The following is a 19143-nucleotide window of genomic DNA, read 5'->3' on the forward strand; positions in this document are numbered from 1 at the left end:
CTGCTGGAACAACCTCAGGGCCACAAATGCTATCTCTGATTTGTGTGTGTGTGTGTGTGTGTGTGCGTGTGTGCGCGCGTGTGTGTGTGTGTGTGTGTGTGTGTGTGTGTGTGTGTGTGTGTGTGTGTGTGTGTGTGTGTGTGTGTGTGCGCGCTCCTATTTTTGTTTCTTCACCCCCTCTGGCGTTGTTTGTGTCTGTCGTGTGTATCTTTAATGAGTGTGCACATTTTTAATGAGTGTGTCTATCTGCCTCACTGTAGGCTACAGTGCAGGATGATGAAGAAGTTTGATTCATATTAAACACTAATACCTGTATGTAGGCATTAAGTATTCAATCTGGCTTGTTATCTTGATTGCACAGTTTCCAACGCTCACACTGAGCTTTTTGTGCTTTTCAAACCAAATCTTTCAGTTTCTTGTATGTTTCTATTCTTGTTCCAATTAAAAAAATATATATATAAGAAATATTTATTAGAAGTAAACAGTAGCGATAGATCCTACTATAGCTTTGTCTGTAAACATAATAGATCTACACAACCTGACACACATGCAGGTTGTGACCTTTAAGTGGTTACATTTTCACCATCTTCAGCTCATAAATACATTATGACTGACACACTGACCAGCAGAGTGAGGAGGAGGAGGAGGAGGAGGAGAGTGGAGGGAGAATTGATTGTCACAAAGACTGAAAGTCAGTAGGAAGGCAATCAGGGGAAAGATTATCCACGCACGTACACAAACACACACTGCAGACATGTTGATGAGCGCAGAGCTGAAATGAATAAAGAGGAAGAGGAGATCAGATCAGCAGAGTCCAGCCTTGTTTATCCATGAGGTATTCTCTAATCAAAGACAGACCACTCCATCCCCAACCCCTCAATCTACCTCCAAACCCCTCTACTGGCCTCAAACCACACACACACACACACACACACACACACACACACACACACACACAACCTGTTATGCCTCATTCAGTCTACATTATGGATGTAATGAAGGTTTTTGACATTTCTGCCCCCTCAGCGTGTCTGGCAGCAGCTGGTGTTACCATGGTAACAATGGATTGGGGATGGGTGATGGCGCTAGTGGTCTCAGATGTGGGTGGAGGACAGCGGCCATTTTGCACATGATCCCTCCCCCCATGCCTCTGTTGTTCATTTGAGACAGAGAGAGGGAGAGAGAGAGAGGGAGAGAGAGACCGACAGAGAGGGGGGAGGAGGGATACACATTACCCACAAACCACTGCAGCCATTTCTGGGATCTGGGTCATATTTTCAGTGACTCATCTTTTCACTAGTCTTTCAGTCAGAGAGAGAGAGAGAGAGAGAGAGAACAGGGTGGAAACTCTACCAGTTTATAGATTGAAGTGTGTGTGTGTGTGTGTGTGTGTGTGTGTTGTGGGGGGGGGGGCATAGATGAAGGGGTGGTGTGTGTTTGTTTTGCCATGCTGGGTGTTCCTCTGGGATCAGCAGGAAAATGGATTAGAGAGCTGCTCTGGAGACTCCATCATTACATTACCACCCTGGATGGTGTGTGTGTGTGTGTGTGTGTGTGTGTGTGTGGGGGGGGGGGGGGGGGGGGGGGGAGACGGGTTGCAGTTTCATTGCGCTAGAATAAATGTCTCAGCACAAAGGCTCTATTCAGCAGGCAGGAAAAAGTGTGTTTCCATATACGTGTGTGTGTGTGCGTGTGTGTGTAAGAGGGACAACACATGGAGCTGCTGTGGTCTGATGCTGGTTGGCAAACGACCAAGTATGCAGTGCTGTGCAAAGCCTCAGAGAAATGAGCAGAGGCACAGACGACTATGATTTGTGAAAGTATGCATCATAATGTTTCGAGGGTTCACACACAAAAGGTTCCTGGGGGAAAGGTTCCAGGGGGGCTGCGACCTCAGGGGGACCTACTGGCTCTAAACATGTCCAACAATTTGGCAGAGAAGCAAAATATTATGATGAAAAGATCGGAAAAATTACTGATGAATGATTTAGATGGATGTATTCAGCATTTGAAGTTGTCCTGTTAATTTACTTTCCCAGTGTTAGTGGAGGTGTAATAGCTCTCATCCAGGGATTTGAACTCATGCCCTCGGAGTTGAGTGGCATGTGAACAGCCCCTGCATGCGTCTCGAGGTGAGGGAAGTTTGTTTACCTGCACAGCTGCTGCTAGTCTTCCTTACATCTAAGGAAATGCGTAGAAAATCCTGTAATATTCCAACTAATCTATGAGAGTTTCCCTGATCAAAACACTCAATCTGTTGTGTGTGTGATTAATAAAGAAATGATTCAAACGGAGATAAGCAGCTTTCCAAATCCCATTTTTATTGGTGTTGGATTCCAGGCGAACCAATGGCACAAAAGAGGATTAATCCACAATATCAAAAGAAATCATACAAAATAATGATACAAAAGGAAGTTCCAGTTATACAAAGCAAAGACGTGGATTTCTTTCATTTCATTTTTTCTGTTTTTTTTTTACATTTCCTACTGCCCATAAACTCGGAGTAAGGCACAGTCATTACCACATGTTTACCCTTCCGACATCCGTTTGTCTAAACCTCAGTCTCTGTTACCGTGGAAACGACTCCTTTTTTGTTGGCTTGAGATTCTCAACACTTCAGGCTTGAAAAGGTCGAAAAACCTTGCGAGGAGCTGGCGACCCTCATCTCTCATCACATGGGAATAAAATTGGTTTTTTTCCGTAATGAATTCCAGTGAAATGAGGATGGTGGGCGGGGGGAACCCAGTGCATTCTGGGACCACTGACAAGATAATCATTGCTGTACTATAAATACCAAATAGATGGAAACCGCTGCTGTTTAAAGTGGAAAAGCTGACAGGTCCAACCACACAGGTCCGCCCGTCTGAGGGACCCGTGGGTGTGATGTGTGTGTCAGGATCAACAGGCAGGACTCGGCTGGAGTTCGGCACAGGCAGGGTTTCAAACAGAAGCAGACTGAATCTTTGAAGGCCTCTGACAGAAGCCTCAGACCTCTAACAGCTTCACTTTGAGTTCAGTGGCACATGCGTGATGAGACGGGGTGAGAGACACACCAACGTCACGCTCACGTGTGTCCCCAGGTTCCAGTTTAGCCAGGTTTAGGTGTGTGTGACTGAGATGAAGACACGTTTGTTTTTCCAGTCTTGTGTTTACGATGGAAGCTGAGGTTTGCGTTGGTGGCGATATTTAAAAAGGAGCTTTCAGAGGGTCTAAAAATAAGTTATTCCACTTGCTATTGCTACCTACGGCTACTCATGATAATGTCTGTGCCTTGGACATAGAAAACAAATATCAGCAAATATTTCCAGTTAGCTGAGTGAAGTATATTATTACTCATTCTTTTTTCTTCATCTTGGGATTTTCATTTTATCTTGTAGAGGAGGAGGTTTGTACTTCATGCATCCTGTTTGGTGCAGGAAATCCCCACCGACCAATGAGAACGCAGGTAGAGATGAACGCAGGATAGTGGCTTACATTTGAATATTTTACAGTTGAGATGAAGAGTGGGCGCACACCCTTCAGTTACATCATCTTCAATATATCCTCATCATCATCATCATCAGATCCATTCCAGTTATATCTTATAATCATCACATAGAAGCAGCAGGGCCTGCCCAACAACACACACACACACATGGCCTAGGTCTGATAGTAGTTCTTCTTCAAAACAATAAACAGATGTTCAGCCTTAATAACAGAGTTTAGAGCAGGTTGAGTTAAATCTACCAGACCGGGTTAGACACCAGAAATACTGCCAATATGTGCTGCTCACAGACAGACGGGTACAAAGACAAGGAAGGGGTTAATTCAGAAGGGAGGGCTCTTTAATGTGGCTCTGCTCTGCCCCGTCATAAGGCAGGACCCAGAGTGAGAGACAGAGCGAGGGAGGGAACCAGATCCCAGCAGAAAAAAGTGCACAGCCCCACGGTAACTATGGCAACAAATACAGGGTCTGCACTGCAGAGCAGAGCTGAGATTGGGAGGGACAGGAAGGAAGGAAGGAAGGAAGGAGGGAACAGGAGGCAGAGAAACGAAGCATCATCTTCTCTCCCTAATTTCTCCTCCCCTGGTTTTCAACATATAAAGTGGTAAGTAATGGAGCCACAGGTGGCGTTTGGACGTGTGGTTCTGCTGAGCCTCGCCAATGCTCTCACCCGCTGCAGCAGTGGCGGTTGCGATGGCCGTCTGCTCCTCTCAGTACTCCCAGAGTGTGGCGGTCTCCAGCTCGTCGGCGTTGGCCTTCAGTACGCCCGCATGGTCGCCACGGAGGAACTTGCCGTCGGCGGCGTGGCGCACGGCTAGCTTGTTGTAGTCGCAGAACTCAAAGAGGAAGTCGACGGCCGTGTCGCTGCTGCTCACTACTGACTGCTCATTTCCCACCATCCAGTATTTACCTGTGGAGTCTAGAGGAGGAGGAGGAGGAGAGGAAATGAAGGGAGACGTTAGCAGTCATTTCCTTCCCTTAACGTCGGCAGTATAGCATTTAGCATTGGGTTTGGATGATCCACTTAGCATCAGACGAACCTTGCAGGCTGTAGGCTCCGTCTCTGAACTCCAGGGTGAAGTAGTCGTAGGAGGAGCGGTTGGAGTCCAGCGTCCCGGTTACCTTTCTGCAGCCGATGAAGCCGTGCTCCCCGCGCAGCACGATGATGGGCCGGTTAATCAGCTTCATGATGAACTCCTCTGACTCGCCTGCAGCCGGAACAAATCAAAATGTTTCAGCAGAGGCGACGTGAAACCCCGCAACCCTGCAACACTGCAACCCTGCCAAAATCTATACATCCACAACAGCAGGCCTATATTGTGCAAATTCAGCGCTTTGTGATAGAGGCAGAGTTTTACATTACTCAGTCTAATTCTGAGATTGAGGCCTCCAGTACCTTCACTTCTCTAATCAATATGTTGGCAAGGAAGGCAAACATTACTCTGAATGTGTTGCTGTATTTATGGCATGTCAGCGTCTTTTCTGCATAATGAAGCACTTTGCTGCGGTGCTTGGCGTCGCTCTCATGCTGCACAGAGACGCAGAGGCACATCAACACTGACCAGCAGAGTCCATGGTGGCTGCTAGCTGCCCGTTTTTCTTGGCTGCGACGTATTTCCCATTAGCGGCCCGAAGAGTCAGCCTCTTCCCACGCCACTCGATTTCAAAGTAACAATTAGGTGACCTACACACACACACACACACACACACACACACACACACACACACACAGACAGACAGACAGAGACACACACACACACACACACAGAGAAGAGGAGGAGGATTAATTACATTTAGATGACATTTAGATATCTGGTAACACACCTGTGTGTCTGTCTGACGCTGACACACACACACTAAGCTCTCCTGTTGTTTAGATACATGTAGCTCTCATCTTAAGTGTTGTGTGAGTGAGGTTCAGGTTCAGAGGGGGTTAATGTGGAGCTGATGCAGTGCTACGTTTCGTCTTTAATGTTTGGTCACGTCGGCAATATTGTGCTCAGATTTTGAAGCTCTGGAAGCTGATCTGAATGTAAAGCCTCCTCAGGAAAACAACAGAGATGATGAGTGTTTCCCCCACCCACCCACCCACCCACACACACACACACACACACACAGAGCCCCTCACATTCAGATCTAAAGGAAGGAAATGAGTCAAATCTCAAGAACGTGGTGAAGGAGTTTACATGCTGCTGGGGCGTAGAGGCTCTGGATCAGAGTCCTGTTGTCCTCTGTATTGTTTTATGCTCTACACTTTTCTTCAGAGCTCAGGACTTAAGGATTAATTACTCATGACCCACAAGTACAACCTAAAGGAGCCTCCAAGTCCACTCCTAAATCTGCCTGACAGGGTGAAAGGTCAACAGCAAAGCACTTTGGCTGGACAGGAACCACACGTTCACTGGACATGTAAGAGGAAGCACACACACACACACACACACACCATAGTCCTCAGATTGCACTCCTTTGCCCAAGACATACCAGAACTGCCAGCTCACTTTACACTCTCACTCTTTAAACACTCAGCCCCCTACACACACACACACACACACACACACACCACTGGAGTGGTTAGTGATTGGACAGAGAGGAGCAGGTGTGACTGTCGGGCTTCTTCACTGAGCATCTTGGTGAAGAGCAGGATGTTGCGTGTCATTCAGTGTGTGTATAAGATAAGATAAGATAAGATGAAATTTTATCATCCCGAGGGAAATTACTGTGCAACAGTTACAGCACAGCAAGAAACAACAAGAACCAGAAATCAGAAATCACCCAACTAGTGCAATAATGAAAAGTGCAAGAATGCAAGGAGATAATGGAGGTACACGATAAGTACACACAATAAGGGGGTACGAAGTACATACAATGGGGGGAACAGTACATGACAATAAGTACATAAGGAGGACAAGGTTACAATGTTTGTTACAATGTATGTTTGCGTGTGTGTGTGTGTTACGTGACATTCTTACTTGGTGGAGGCGGTGCACTGCAGGCCACCGTTGGCGGTGAGCGTCCAGTATTTTCCGGCGGCGGTTCGGAATGCGCACTTCCTGTTTTCGCGGCACATCTCCACCTGGAAGACCTCCTGATCGCCCTCTTCATCCTGATTGGCTGACAGGTCCATACCTGGCAGGGGCGAGAAGGTGGGCACGGAGAAATGTGTCAGGATCAGACAGACTTGAATGAGCAACAGCAGATGGTTTGGATTAAAGAGGGATTTCATGCAGCTGTGCACACACACACACACACACACTCACAGCTCTCGCACCAATCGGTCATTATCAAATGTTAAAAGAATGATGGTGTGTGTGTGTGTGTGTGTGTGTGTGTGTGTGTGTGTGTGTGTGTGTGTGTGTGTGTGTGTGTGTAAAAGTCTGAAGGTTTTAGCAGTGAAATGTACTCAAGTATCTATGAGTAACAAGGAAAAGAGAATGAACAAGAAATAAGAAGGAAGGTAGACAGAAGAGAGAAGATAAAGAAATAAAGGACAGGAGGATGAAGGTCTGTGAAAGGGGCTGAAGGCAGAGCAATGCCTCACACACTCAGCTATTTCAAATGCAATACACTTAAGAGCATCAAAGAGGTGAACAAACATCAGTCACCTATAGGGTAATCACACACGCACATATAGAGCGCTTGTAAACATACTGAGTGTGCCGTCAACATGATCGTCTCGTCTGCAGCAGCTACTGGGGCAGAACTACTGCTCACATTTTGTCTGAGGCAAAAGGGAAAAACACGCCTCCTCTCCCACTGAGAGCACAATAAAGTCAAGTTAGGAGCTCTGGGCTCTGCAGAGATCGAGTTTCTGCAGAAATATGTGGGCACACACACACACACACGCGCGCGCGCGCGCGCGCACGCACGCGCGCGCGCGCACACACACACACACACACACACACACACACACACACACACACACACACACACACACACACACACACACACACACACACACACACACACACACACACACACACACACACACACACACACACACACACACACACACACACACACACACACACACACAGATGACAGAGAAGGGGAAAAAAAGTAGCTGACCAAGATGAGAACCACATGTCACTGATCAGCTGCCTGGCTCAGAGATAATGGGGGGGGGGGGGCGGGGGTCCCAGAACATGAAGCGGAGGTTTCACAGAAAGAGAAAGGGGCAGTTTGAGGAAGACATTAGAGTTTATGAGGATGAACGAGGAGGACGGGGAGAGAGAGAGAGAGAGCGTAAGTCACACACACTCATTACAGTAGCAGAGGAGAGCCCGCTTATTTACTGCGGCAGGAGGGAGACGACATACGTAAACCATCTGCTGGACGCTTCCGCCCAACAGGAAGTTAAAGTGGGATCAGTGACTTCGCCAACAGGCGGATGAGCCCGTTCCAAAATGCCACACAGCACGATCAAGAGATACATCACAGTGTCACATCGCTCATTCAAAAGCAGAGGACTAACAAGCTGGCTCTGGCTCAGTATTATAAACAGCACCGTCACTTCACCTAAACACAAAGTCCAGCCTAAACCTTTGGGTCGAGTCAGGATAATCACATACACACCGTATGATTACTGTCAAAGATGTCAGTGTGGAGTAAAGATCACAATACACAACATTATGTCTTGTAATTGTGTATCTGTAGGCAGGGGGGCACACCTGTTTACACATCTGTATACTTCAAAAAGACACAGGACATAACAACACACACAACATCCTTCAAGTGTATAATGGGAACAGAGTGATGTCAAGTGCCAATCCCAGTAGACTGAGAATAGAGGATATCCTAGCTCAGTGTGTGTGTGTGTTTCTGTCTCCATTCAGCAGACGTTCCATCTCACAGTCTGACTGGCACCGGATCAGATCCACCTACCTGCTACAGTGGCTTATGGCTCTCTGACACACACTGCCATTGATAAACTGTATGAAAACAAACCGGTGGGTTGGCGTGCTTGATTTATCAGCCCTGTCGATCGTGTTATTTGCATTTATGATGATTTAAAAGTAGGAAACCCGCAGGCAAAGTGAGATGGTTATCAAAGGAGTGAGGTGTTCTAGTGTTCGTTTGCTCTGTTGCAAAGTCGACAGGAAGCCGTATGGAAGCGAACACATTAATGAGGCTGAAGAAAGAAATAAAAGAGAGACAAAGGCACCCACACTCACAGGGAGACACACACTAACGCACACACACACACAATGTACTGCTCGTTACTGGTTGTCTCATCTCTCTGTCGAGCACAGGGCAAGAACAACAGTTACCCCCACACCTTGAAAGAGAGAGAGAGAGACAGCCATGACAGAGGCTGTGTGAATGTTCTCAGATACTCCTACACTGACAGGTCTTTGAAGCAGAATTAGGAGGGAAAAGGAACACACACACGCACGTCCTCACATGGCGAATCCTCCCAAACCACACCAAACGAAAACACACCAACCCCGGGTCTTTAAAGTAACCCTCTATCTTCTTGTCCACCCCACCCACCGCATTCAGGCACAGACTGGGCTCAGCCTCTGGGAGCCAGCAGGGCAGCACCAGTGGGCCGCTGTCAACGCACACGATTGTATCGAGTGCAATCGTGTATGAGCCTATTATTCAGCTGGGCCTGTGACTAAGGAGGCGACCAGCTGGGGCCAAACGGAGCCAGATCATTGGCCTTTGTTCTGATCTTAACACACAAACACACAGCAGGACCAGCGCCTGCCTACACACTGCTAACACCAGTCTGCACCTCAGCTCATACAGTACAGACACTACCAACACATTTATGTTTCTCTTGGCTCAAATACTGGGAAAATGTGGTTTTGTATAGAACATACACAGACTAGACTTATGAGAAATTGATTTCGACTCATCATCGGCCCACTCGTTGCAAAAAAGAAATCGACCATTAAGTACTTAGGAATGTGAACGAGTGGGACTAAATGAACAGACACACTCAGAGCAGAACAACACACTGGAGACCTCCTGAAGACTAAACCCCTAATGAAATAGTCAACATTAAGAAGGAGAGCGACCCTGGTGCTCTGCAGCTCCCCTGACATTTCTGCGGCACACGCACACATGCAAGCGCACACACACGCACGCGCACACCAAGTCAAGGCTGGCAAACATGAGCAAGGATGCACAATGAGCTCTCTGTGTGCTTCTGCGTGTGTTGATGTTGTGTAAGGCAGGAACTCATCACCCTTTAGCTTGCAGGGCTTAAACGCACACCAGCCAAGGTCAGGCATTTGTGTGTCAGTGTCATTTCCAGCCGGGGGGGTGAAGGGTAAAGAAAAGGTGTGAGGCTGAATCATGGCCAGACACAACATGGAGCCAGACTTTACAGTGTTTTTTGTCTCCTTTACTGGGGAAACACATACACAGACATTCTATTTGCTGTATTCCGTAAGCATCCATAACAAACAAGTGCTTGTTGATCTAAAGCTTATATTCCATTAATAGACAGGAAGTTAGTCACAGGATGCAGCCACAACAAAACCAAAGCCATTACGCATCCACACAGCTGCTTTAGTGCTATGTGGATAAATTACTGCTAGGAAATTGTCTCATCCCTGTTATCCATTGTATGATCCATAAAGAAACAATGACAGGCCGTATCACAGAGTGTGTAGGTGCACCATTATGTTTACAAAGCATTGAGATCCCTACAGAGCTCCCATCTCCTCTTCAGTCACAAACCCAGTTGTCTGTGAACCCAGACGACAAGAAGTTCCAAAGAGCAGTTTTCTACTCAGTGGTCACATCGGCAGGAAATGATGGGGTTCTTGTCCATTAAGCTCACAATCCAGAGCTCAGCCTTCACACACACATGTGCACAGGAGTTTAGGCCACTTAAAAGGCCACTGAGCTCCACTGACTGACTGATAATTGTGTCTCGGTCCATAAGAGTGCTGTTAAAATAGCCTCTCTGGGAATTCATGTCAAACTAATGAGCCAGAGCCAGCGCGTCTCTTCCATATCCTGAAATGATGTAACTGACAGGACTGATAAACACATTGAAACGTCTTAGGGCTACAAAGATTTTCTGACAAACCATTGCAAAACTGTGTTTCTATGGCCACGAAGGTGAACATCATGTTTTAGATTGGACTTAATGTTGCTTGCGACAGAAACCTTTGGGGTTGCTGATGGAAGCCAGTCAAATTCAGCCTCCATTATGGCTCACGTTCCAAACCAAAAAGCTCTACCGCTGCAGAATGGAGGAGGGAGCAGTTGTCGAGCCAGCTGAATTGACTTTGGCCAAAACATAAGAAACTGCAAGGCCTTGAGCAAACAGCCTCTCTAACTGACTTCTGACCTCTATGTGGATGTGGCAAACAAAATTATTATGACAACTGGCCTTTACAATATTGGATGATGCATTGCACGATGACCTAAGCCCAGCAGCAAGCAAACTTTTGGCAATTATACTTGATATTGTCTTGTTCAACCAAATATTCAGCCCTGATCACATCCCACTGGTTGGACAAGCTGAAATCCTGGATACTGCAGGATTTTTCACTCTAGCTTATACTTAAGTACAAGTGTATGACAAGTTTTATTACTGTGCTATTTCACTGAACCAATGTTGATTACTGATTGTGATTTTATGAAGCATTTGCATGCGTGAGTAAATACATTTACAGTCTGGTAATCTAGGTTGTAACATTGTGTTACATCCAGTACAATGAGTTTAGGTTGCAAACTGATTGTGGCATTCCCATGAAGTTTGAATACAAGACTTTATAATCTTCATCAGTATGTTTACATGCATGTAACATAGATTCTACAATGAGTAAGGCCACAAAAAGTCTTACAGAAAGCAACAATGTTTTCTCCACTCAGTCGGTTCGGTATAAAATTGGAGCTATTTTCTGGTTTTACCAAGGTGTGACCTTTTTAACTGAACCCCCTCTTACAAAGCTGGGCTCCATTTTGCAGACACTGTCCAGCTAGATAGAGTAAAATGGTGAAGCATCCCGATGGTGAGAAAGTAAAAATAATCCTCATGTCGAGTAAATAAACCAGTGAGGCCAAACAAGAGCTCAGTCCAGAGAAAACAGGAGGGGGAAGAGAGAGAGAGAGAGAGAGAGAGAGACACACAGGTCATACTTTCTGAAAAGAAGGGAAACCACTCAACCACACTGTATTCTCCTCTGTGTCTGTCTGTGAGACTAAATATAGGTTAGACACCATAACTTAGTACGGTTTAAGCCATTCATTACACCAGGTTGTATAAAGTTTTAGGACAGTCCCCCTATTATTTTCTGTGGTTTCCTCCCCTTTTGACTGATTCCCTTGATAGCCTTCAATCAATGGAAGCGTTGGCCATGAGGGTTGAAGTCTGTGAAGTGGGGCTGGGGGTTGGAGGCAGAGGGGCTTGGATGATGATGATAAGATATGGTTAAGGATAAGTGAGGGGGTGAAGGTGGAAAGAGCAAGGGAGAAACAATGGGGGAAGGGTGGTGATAAGGAAGAGAAGGTGAAAAAAAGTAAGGCAGGGTGAGACAGGAAGGAAGGAAGAAGGTGGAGAGATGTGCTTGATTCTCTGCCCATCAGTACAGCTGGAAACCAAATGGTTATGGTAACTGTAGGCTCACACACACACAGAAAATCAGCTCAGAAATCAGGGGACCCATCTATTCAGTCACTGTGGCTTGAGTTTGTGCTTGATGACGTCATACTGTGTATTTGTATTTACAACCACAACCAGCCATCTGATTTTCTGATTTATCTGATCTAATTATGTGGATGACTTGAATAATTAATTTGACTTGTTTTGGAGAGTTTGAACTACAGCAGAACATTCTAAATAAAGTGAGGTTCTGTGTTATTGTACAAACCCCAATTGCAGTGAGGTTGGGACGTTCATCAATAAACTGTCCAGTCAGCAATTACTAGCTGACATAGACAAGCATGTGTATCAAACATACAGATATAAGTCTTAACATAGTAACTGGCCAGTTTATTGATTTACTATTTTAAGTTACACAGATGAGACACACATGAGTCACTGGTGTGTTCCGGCACTGTTCCATAGTTAACTCCTCAACTTTGGCGCCTTCCAACACACACAACACACAACACACAACACAGAACACACACACACACTCACACACACACACTCCGATATCCATTTGCTCCCATACACAAGTATCAGTTACAGCAAAACCTCAGAAAAACAGTTCAGATACATAACTCATGGCAGAATAAAGCACAATATGAGTGAGACGAGAGGAGGAGAGGGAGAAAGCAAAAGAGGAATTGTACAAGGATAACAAAAACTTACTGCACTATACTAATTTACTGTACTGTGCTGGACTTAAGTGGCACTTCTTTATTTTGTCTATTGTTTGGAGCAGGGGATTACCAGGCTGTGTGTGTCCCATAGGCCCTACTGTACACACACACACACACACACACACTATACATGCCCTGCAATATCAACTACAGATCTCTCATTTCTTCCCTCAACAAACCCTCCATTGTTCAGCATAAATACACACAGGCCTGTGCTGTTGGTTAATATTTAGGCCATCTCCTCACGCCCTATATCCACCATTAATGTCCTGTCTCTGTGTGTGTGCATCTGTGCATGTATGTGTGTGGGGGGGCAGAGGGGGTTCCAGGGGGGATGCTGGCTGACATTCCATCACGTTAACCCTTCCTCTACCAAAGGCCATCTCTCTCACACACACACACACACACACACACACACACACGCACACCCATGGCAATTTAAGACCACTGGTCTCAGCCTAAATGCACACAATCCCCGGCCCCACCACACCCACCTTGTCGGGTGGAGACGTTCCTCTCGTTGGCCGCGGTGAGCACGACCTGCGGGTGGCTCTGCTCCAGCACGAACAGCTCGTCCTTGCCCACGCGAGCACTCTTGCCGGACTTCATGGTCCCGGATGGCCCGGAGGGGGCGAGGTATTTGCCGCTACAGTCCCTGAAGGCCACCTTACCGGAGCGGAACTCCAGCGTGTACCCGGTGCTCTTGTCCGTTGTGGCGACCAGCGCGCCATCATTCTTTAGGAAGCGGTTGTCTGAGGTCTGCAGGTGGTAGCGCTGGTCTCGGAACACCAGCGTGATCATGGAGTCCACCCCCCACGGGACGTCCCGGTCGATGGCAATCTCGTCTACCTTGGAGCTCAGGTGTGCGTAACGTTTGCGCGTCAGGCTGAAGATGTTCACCTGCGGGTGCATGGCGATGTGCACGCTCCATTTCTCCGCCACCGACGCGTTCTGGGCGAAACAGATGATCCGATCCTCGGTTCCGCCCAAGTACCGGCTGTGCTGCTCGGACTGCAGTGACCAGCGGCCGTCGTCATGTGCGGTGATGATGAACCGGCACTCCGGGCCTGGGGTCTCACTCTCTCCTGTGACGTTGCCGTCTTTGTCGGCGGCGATGTACCGACCCAGATGTGACTTGAGGAAGAACACGTTACCGCTGGAGTCATCGCCGCTCTGCTCCAGGGTCCAGATCTGCTTCTTCTTCATGCTCGTGGCAGAGGCATTGATTTTGAAGCCGAATGTCTCTGCTGTGAGGTATTTGTTCCCGCAGTTGATCAGACCGAATTGGATCTGCAGCATGTCGCTGGTTCCGTTTGTTGCTCCGTTGGTCGTCATGGTCGCTTGTGCGCGCTTGAGCCTTGGACCGGACCGGGTGTGTGGGGTCTCTTGTGTTAGTGAGCTCGCTCGCGGTTGAAAGGGTGGGATGCTCTGCTGCCTCGCGTGCTTCTCTTTGTTTGGGGAGTGTATGTGTGTGTGTGCGTGTGTGTGTGTATGAGTCTGGGTGAGCGCGCCCCGCCGGTCCTCAGTGCTCTGCCTGTCTCAGCAGCGCGAGCCCGCCGCCACAGCTGCAGCGTGTATAATGATCAATGACGCTGCGGCACAGGCCACGCCCCCTCCGATGCCTAACAGCTCAGAGCTGATGGAGATTGATTTTCATTTTTTTCTGTTTATTGGTATCAATGTCTTCATCTCATTATTTCATCGTGTCCCCTTGAGGTCACCCCCTCACCCCTGGCCACATGCACACACACACACACACACACACACACACACACACACACACACACACACAACCTGGAAAAGATTCTGACAGTGGAAGAGGGGGCAGAACAGAGAAGAGAAGAGAACTAGAGGAAAGGAAAGAGAAATAAATAAAAGAAGATGAAGAGAAACTTTGCAACAACATTCACTTACGCAAATTTGTTTTCCAATAGCTTCATGTCACACTGTTTGTGCCCCAGAGACACACTGATCAGATAGACTCAGCATTGAAATCGTGAGGACGATGTGTGTGTGTCCACATACAAAGCTCTATTCATAGCCAGAGCACGCACATCAGAGGGCAGGAAAGGTCCAGCTCTATAAACAAAGACGCCAAACAGATCACACTGGCATCTTCCCAGGGCATTTGCACGATTATGTACTCATACACACATAATGTGTGTAAGCCGCAGGGTTCTTATCTAAACTACTTCATCATAAAAGTCGGGAGTTAAATAAATGACTGTTATCTGTCCCATTATGCAGTTTTACGTGACATCATGAGAATCTTGTTCCTCTTTGAGATGCGAGTGCTGTGTTGTTGTGCGTTGTGTGTGTGTGTGTCTTGAGGCATAGTGTGTGGTGAGTGAGAGTAGCTGTTTTGTCCTCCACCTCCTCCTCTACAAACCACACATTATTGACGTCCAGTTAAATATGGAAACAATGCTCTATAAGTAGAGAGATAACAGGATAGCAAACAAATCTTTAATTGTAAACACATGACACAAGAGCAGCAGGTGTCCACCAAGTGTCACTGCTCTGTAGATCACCTTGACCTTTGACATCCCTGGTCAGAATGAGATGACTTTATACATCAAACCAAATTCTTGAGGGTTTTCCTTGAAGACACACACACTGAATCGTTGATAAATGGGATATTTGACATTGAAAGATCTGACAGAGGAACATTCCCTTCTCTCCTGTGCAAACTGAAACTGCAGGTCAAGAGGTTTAGATGAGGGTTCACAAATACATGAGCTTTCTTTGTTACGGTTGAATGAAAGTTGTCAGGGTAGCATTGATGATACTTATCTCTCACGCCCTGTCAGAAACAGCTTGCAAACCCCGGCCTTCACCTTTGACCCTGCACTCAATTTCCAATCACATATTTCTTCATAACATCTGCCCTTCTGAAACGCTGGTCCATGCTTTCATCACTTCACGACTAGATTACCACAACTCTTTGTTTTTTCATCCCACACCATCTTCTTCTGACAACAACTTACAATTTTCCAAACTCACCTGCCTGGTTACTGACATCATTCCAGTTCTCTACCAACTTCACTGGCTTCCTATAGTTGCACACATTCTATTCAAACTACTCAAACATTAATTGTTCCTACACCCTCAGTGTCTTTCTGAACTTCTCCATCCAAACACTCTCTCTTGCTCTCTCAAGTCTTCTGTCACTGGCGTACTATGGCATCAGTTTCCTGCCATAATTGAAGAGCGTCATGTGGCAGTGATTTTCTCTGCTCGACCTCAAAATTCTGTGCTCCCCATAAGGATCTGTCTGCTCGCTGAGATTGCCTCCGAGTTTTGAGCAAAAGCAGAAAAAATATGTGTGGAAATCACTGCCACATGACCATAGAAACTGACACCTTAGAGTTTCACCCTCTTTATGTTGTGTCTGAATCTGATAATCTTCTGTATAAGGAAACGAGGAGATGGTGGCTCGGGCCGATGACCTGTACAGTGAGGTTGATTATAACAGCGTTGTTGGAGATAAATAGTTGTGTTCAGTGTCAAAGTAAAGCTAGTGAGGCCACATTTCAACCATGTTTGGTTAGGTGACACCGTAACATCAGGCTAGCAAGCGCACGCCGGATTTGACGATGACCGCCCAAAATAGCCCAGACAAAAGGCAACAAATTACGAATGTGAATGGCAAGTGTGTGCGTGTCTCATTTGCGGTGCGAACGTGTCTGTGGAGCGCCACTTCACCAAAGTCCACAGCAACTTTTGACGGGACTTTCCGGCTGCTAGCATGGCGTCATGTCTCGTTAGCAAACTAACCGGCTGGAAGAATTTCCTGTACTACCCATATTATGTCTTTTAGCTCTTTTAGGTGAACGATTAATTTTTTCGGCAACTTAATCACAAGACAGAATGATAGCAGCATTTGGATGCATTTTAACAATTGACAAATGACAACATAAAGGCAGAATGCAGAGTTTACAGAATTAGGCTGTCATGTCGAGCAGGGTCCACAAAAAACCTTCACATGAGAACTGTGCATCCAACAGTCCAGTTGGAAGAAAAAAGATGCTCCACCCAGGCTCTCAATCCAGTGTCTGTTCTTCCAAACAGGAAAACATCCCAAAACTGTATGACAGAGAATGTGAAGAGAAATTGGTACAGAGAGTGAAAATGAGAAATATGAATGGTATAGTATTAGTTAAATAGTAATGTAAAAAAGTAATAACATTGGGGTTTTTTTTATGAGATTAATATGATGTGAATTTATTGGTGTGAGCTTGATACACATGCACACACACACGCACACACAGACACACGTACACAGGATAGTGTGAGAGCAGGAGGAAGGGCAGCTATCACTATAGCTTTTGTTCACATGCTGAGCATTGAGCATGGTTGCTATGGAGACTAGGCGCAAATCTGTCGATTGAGGAAGGGCAGGCAGGCATGCTGCAGTGTGTCTGTGTGTGCACGGTGCAGCACTACTTCAGAACACAAAGCCGACCAATCATCATCTTTTTCCAACACACACCTCTGAACCGAAGCCAATCAGAACGTCAACTGCATTCCTGCATTAGGATGTACAACTATATCACCAAGCATGTCTCCAGATGTGTCTGGAACATACAGTACTTTCAACTAGAGGCCAGTTTGAGTCAAGGGACTTCAGAGGAAAGCGGTGAAATGGTGAATTACCTCACTCTTTGTCTGCATTTGCAGCTGTGCAGACATTGTTGCACCTCTACGCGAAGGATACGGAGAGAAGCATTTGAAAGGGAGGTAGAAGATGATGAGCAGATTGAGGGAGGGAGGGAGATGAATGTTTGAACATGAAGAGCAATACAAAGGTGTGAGAGAGAGAGAAAGAGACAGAGAGACAGAGAGAGAGAGATATATGAAGAAAATCACATTCTTTTGTGACCCATATTTACTGTCTGTCAGTCTAAAAGAAGCGACTATGGAATAGTGACTCATTCAAAAGTAGATGAGAAATAACTGAGTGCTTTTCTTCTGTAAGGTTTTTGATGTGCAGTAGTAGTAGTATTTGCATTTCATTCCATTCCATTCTAAATAATTATCTTTGTCTTATTCTATTCTAGTAGAGTTTCTATTTTTATCTTTGCAACTACCCAAAGTAAGGGATCAAAACTAAGCTGTACATAATTAGCTTACTTAACTTAACTTCAGCAACATTTTACAAGCAGAACCTTTACTTATAATTGAGCTTTTCCACTGGTATTGACCAGCAATGGATGCACCTACAGCTTGATACATGTTCTCCTCAATGAACACATTCAGCTGGAGACCAGAGATAATCCACATGACAACCCAGTGTTTGTAGTACCAATCCTGACATATAGCTGCTCTTTGTATTGAATATATTGATCATTTACATGATGCCATTGTCATCTCTCCATACGTCTCTCTATCTCTTTTTTATGTGTTACCTTTAAAGGAGACTCTGGACACAGATATGCTGCTCTCTCTCTCTCTCTCTCTCTCTCTCTCTCTCTCTCTCTCTCTCTTTCTCACTCTCTGTCTTTCACTAAGGGAAGAAAAACAACAAGCAAGACAGAACATCAGGAGGTGTTTGGCAGTGACAGAGGAAACTCAACAAGAAAATACAAAGATTATGTGTCATGTGAGCACAAAATGAATTAGATTAATATCATGTATGTGAGGCAGGAAGTCTCCTAGACATGTTAATATTGATGTCCACCTCATATTGCCACTTGAAATGTATTCTCATCTTACCACAAAGTGTGAGGAGTCAGTACTGGTGAGAGAGGTGTCGTTTGCAATCTGAATGGAATGTGTGTGTTTGTAGTGTGTATATTTGCAGTGTGTGTGTGTGTGTGTGTGTGTGTGTGTGTGTGTGTGTGTGTGTGTGTGTGTGTGTGTGTGCGCGTGCGTGTTTGCCTTCACTGCACACAGCTGCAGCCCTACCAAGGGCCTCCACCCGACCAACAAAGAGCTGGAAGCTCTGGAAACTGGAGCCACTGGGGAACCCCACTTCTACACACACACACACACACATACCACCCCACCTCCTTTCCACAGCAGACAGGTCGGAGGTCAGTGTGTGTATGTGTGTGTGTGTGTGTGTGTGTGTGTGTGTGTGTGTGTGTGTGTGTGTGTGGGGGGGGTGCCTCCAGCTCCCCCACTCTTATATTGTCATAGCAACAGGAAAGCAATGGAGCCAAGATCAGCAAAGCAACTTAATAGCTTCTCTCTGTTTAACACATTATGAAATGTGCATGATGGTGTGTGTGTGTGTGTGTGTGTGTGTGTGTGTGTGTGTGTGTGTGTGTGTGTGTGCATATACATACTGTATGTCTGTATGTAGCAGACAGAGAGATATAGGTCAGTCAAGAGAAACAGAGCAGTGCTGGACTCTGTGTCAGTAT

The 19143-nt window shown here is 46.2% G+C and overlaps 1 protein-coding gene across 1 annotated transcript; it reads right to left on the minus strand.

Annotated features, from left to right (window-relative positions):
* Positions 1-2301: 2301 nt before the first annotated feature.
* fscn1a (fascin actin-bundling protein 1a) lies at positions 2302-14312 on the minus strand. Its single transcript, XM_076143217.1, has 5 exons — positions 13270-14312; positions 6454-6610; positions 5047-5168; positions 4525-4692; positions 2302-4403 (listed from the first exon to the last, which is right to left on the minus strand). Exons 1-5 carry the CDS (start codon positions 14108-14110, stop codon positions 4195-4197), a joined length of 1497 nt encoding a protein of 498 aa, XP_075999332.1. The 5' UTR covers positions 14111-14312; the 3' UTR covers positions 2302-4194.
* Between the last annotated feature and the right edge of the window lie 4831 nt (positions 14313-19143).

The sequence above is a fragment of the Genypterus blacodes genome, unplaced genomic scaffold, assembly GCF_046128005.1.
Source record: "Genypterus blacodes isolate CSIRO-AG114 ecotype Tasmania unplaced genomic scaffold, CSIRO-AGI_Gbla_v1 ptg000022l_1, whole genome shotgun sequence".
NCBI lineage: Eukaryota > Metazoa > Chordata > Actinopteri > Ophidiiformes > Ophidiidae > Genypterus > Genypterus blacodes.

Bases quoted from the DNA above. Each gene is read 5' to 3' on its own strand.
- fscn1a (XM_076143217.1), bottom strand. From the start codon at position 14,110: ATGACGACCAACGGAGCAACAAACGGAACCAGCGACATGCTGCAGATC. The intron at 6,611-13,269 runs GTGGGTGTGGTG...CGCCCCTGCCAG, and splicing joins GAACGTCTCCACCCGACAAG to GTATGGACCTGTCAGCCAAT. The intron at 4,404-4,524 runs GTTCGTCTGATG...CTCCTCCTCTAG, and splicing joins CGGAGCCTACAGCCTGCAAG to ACTCCACAGGTAAATACTGG.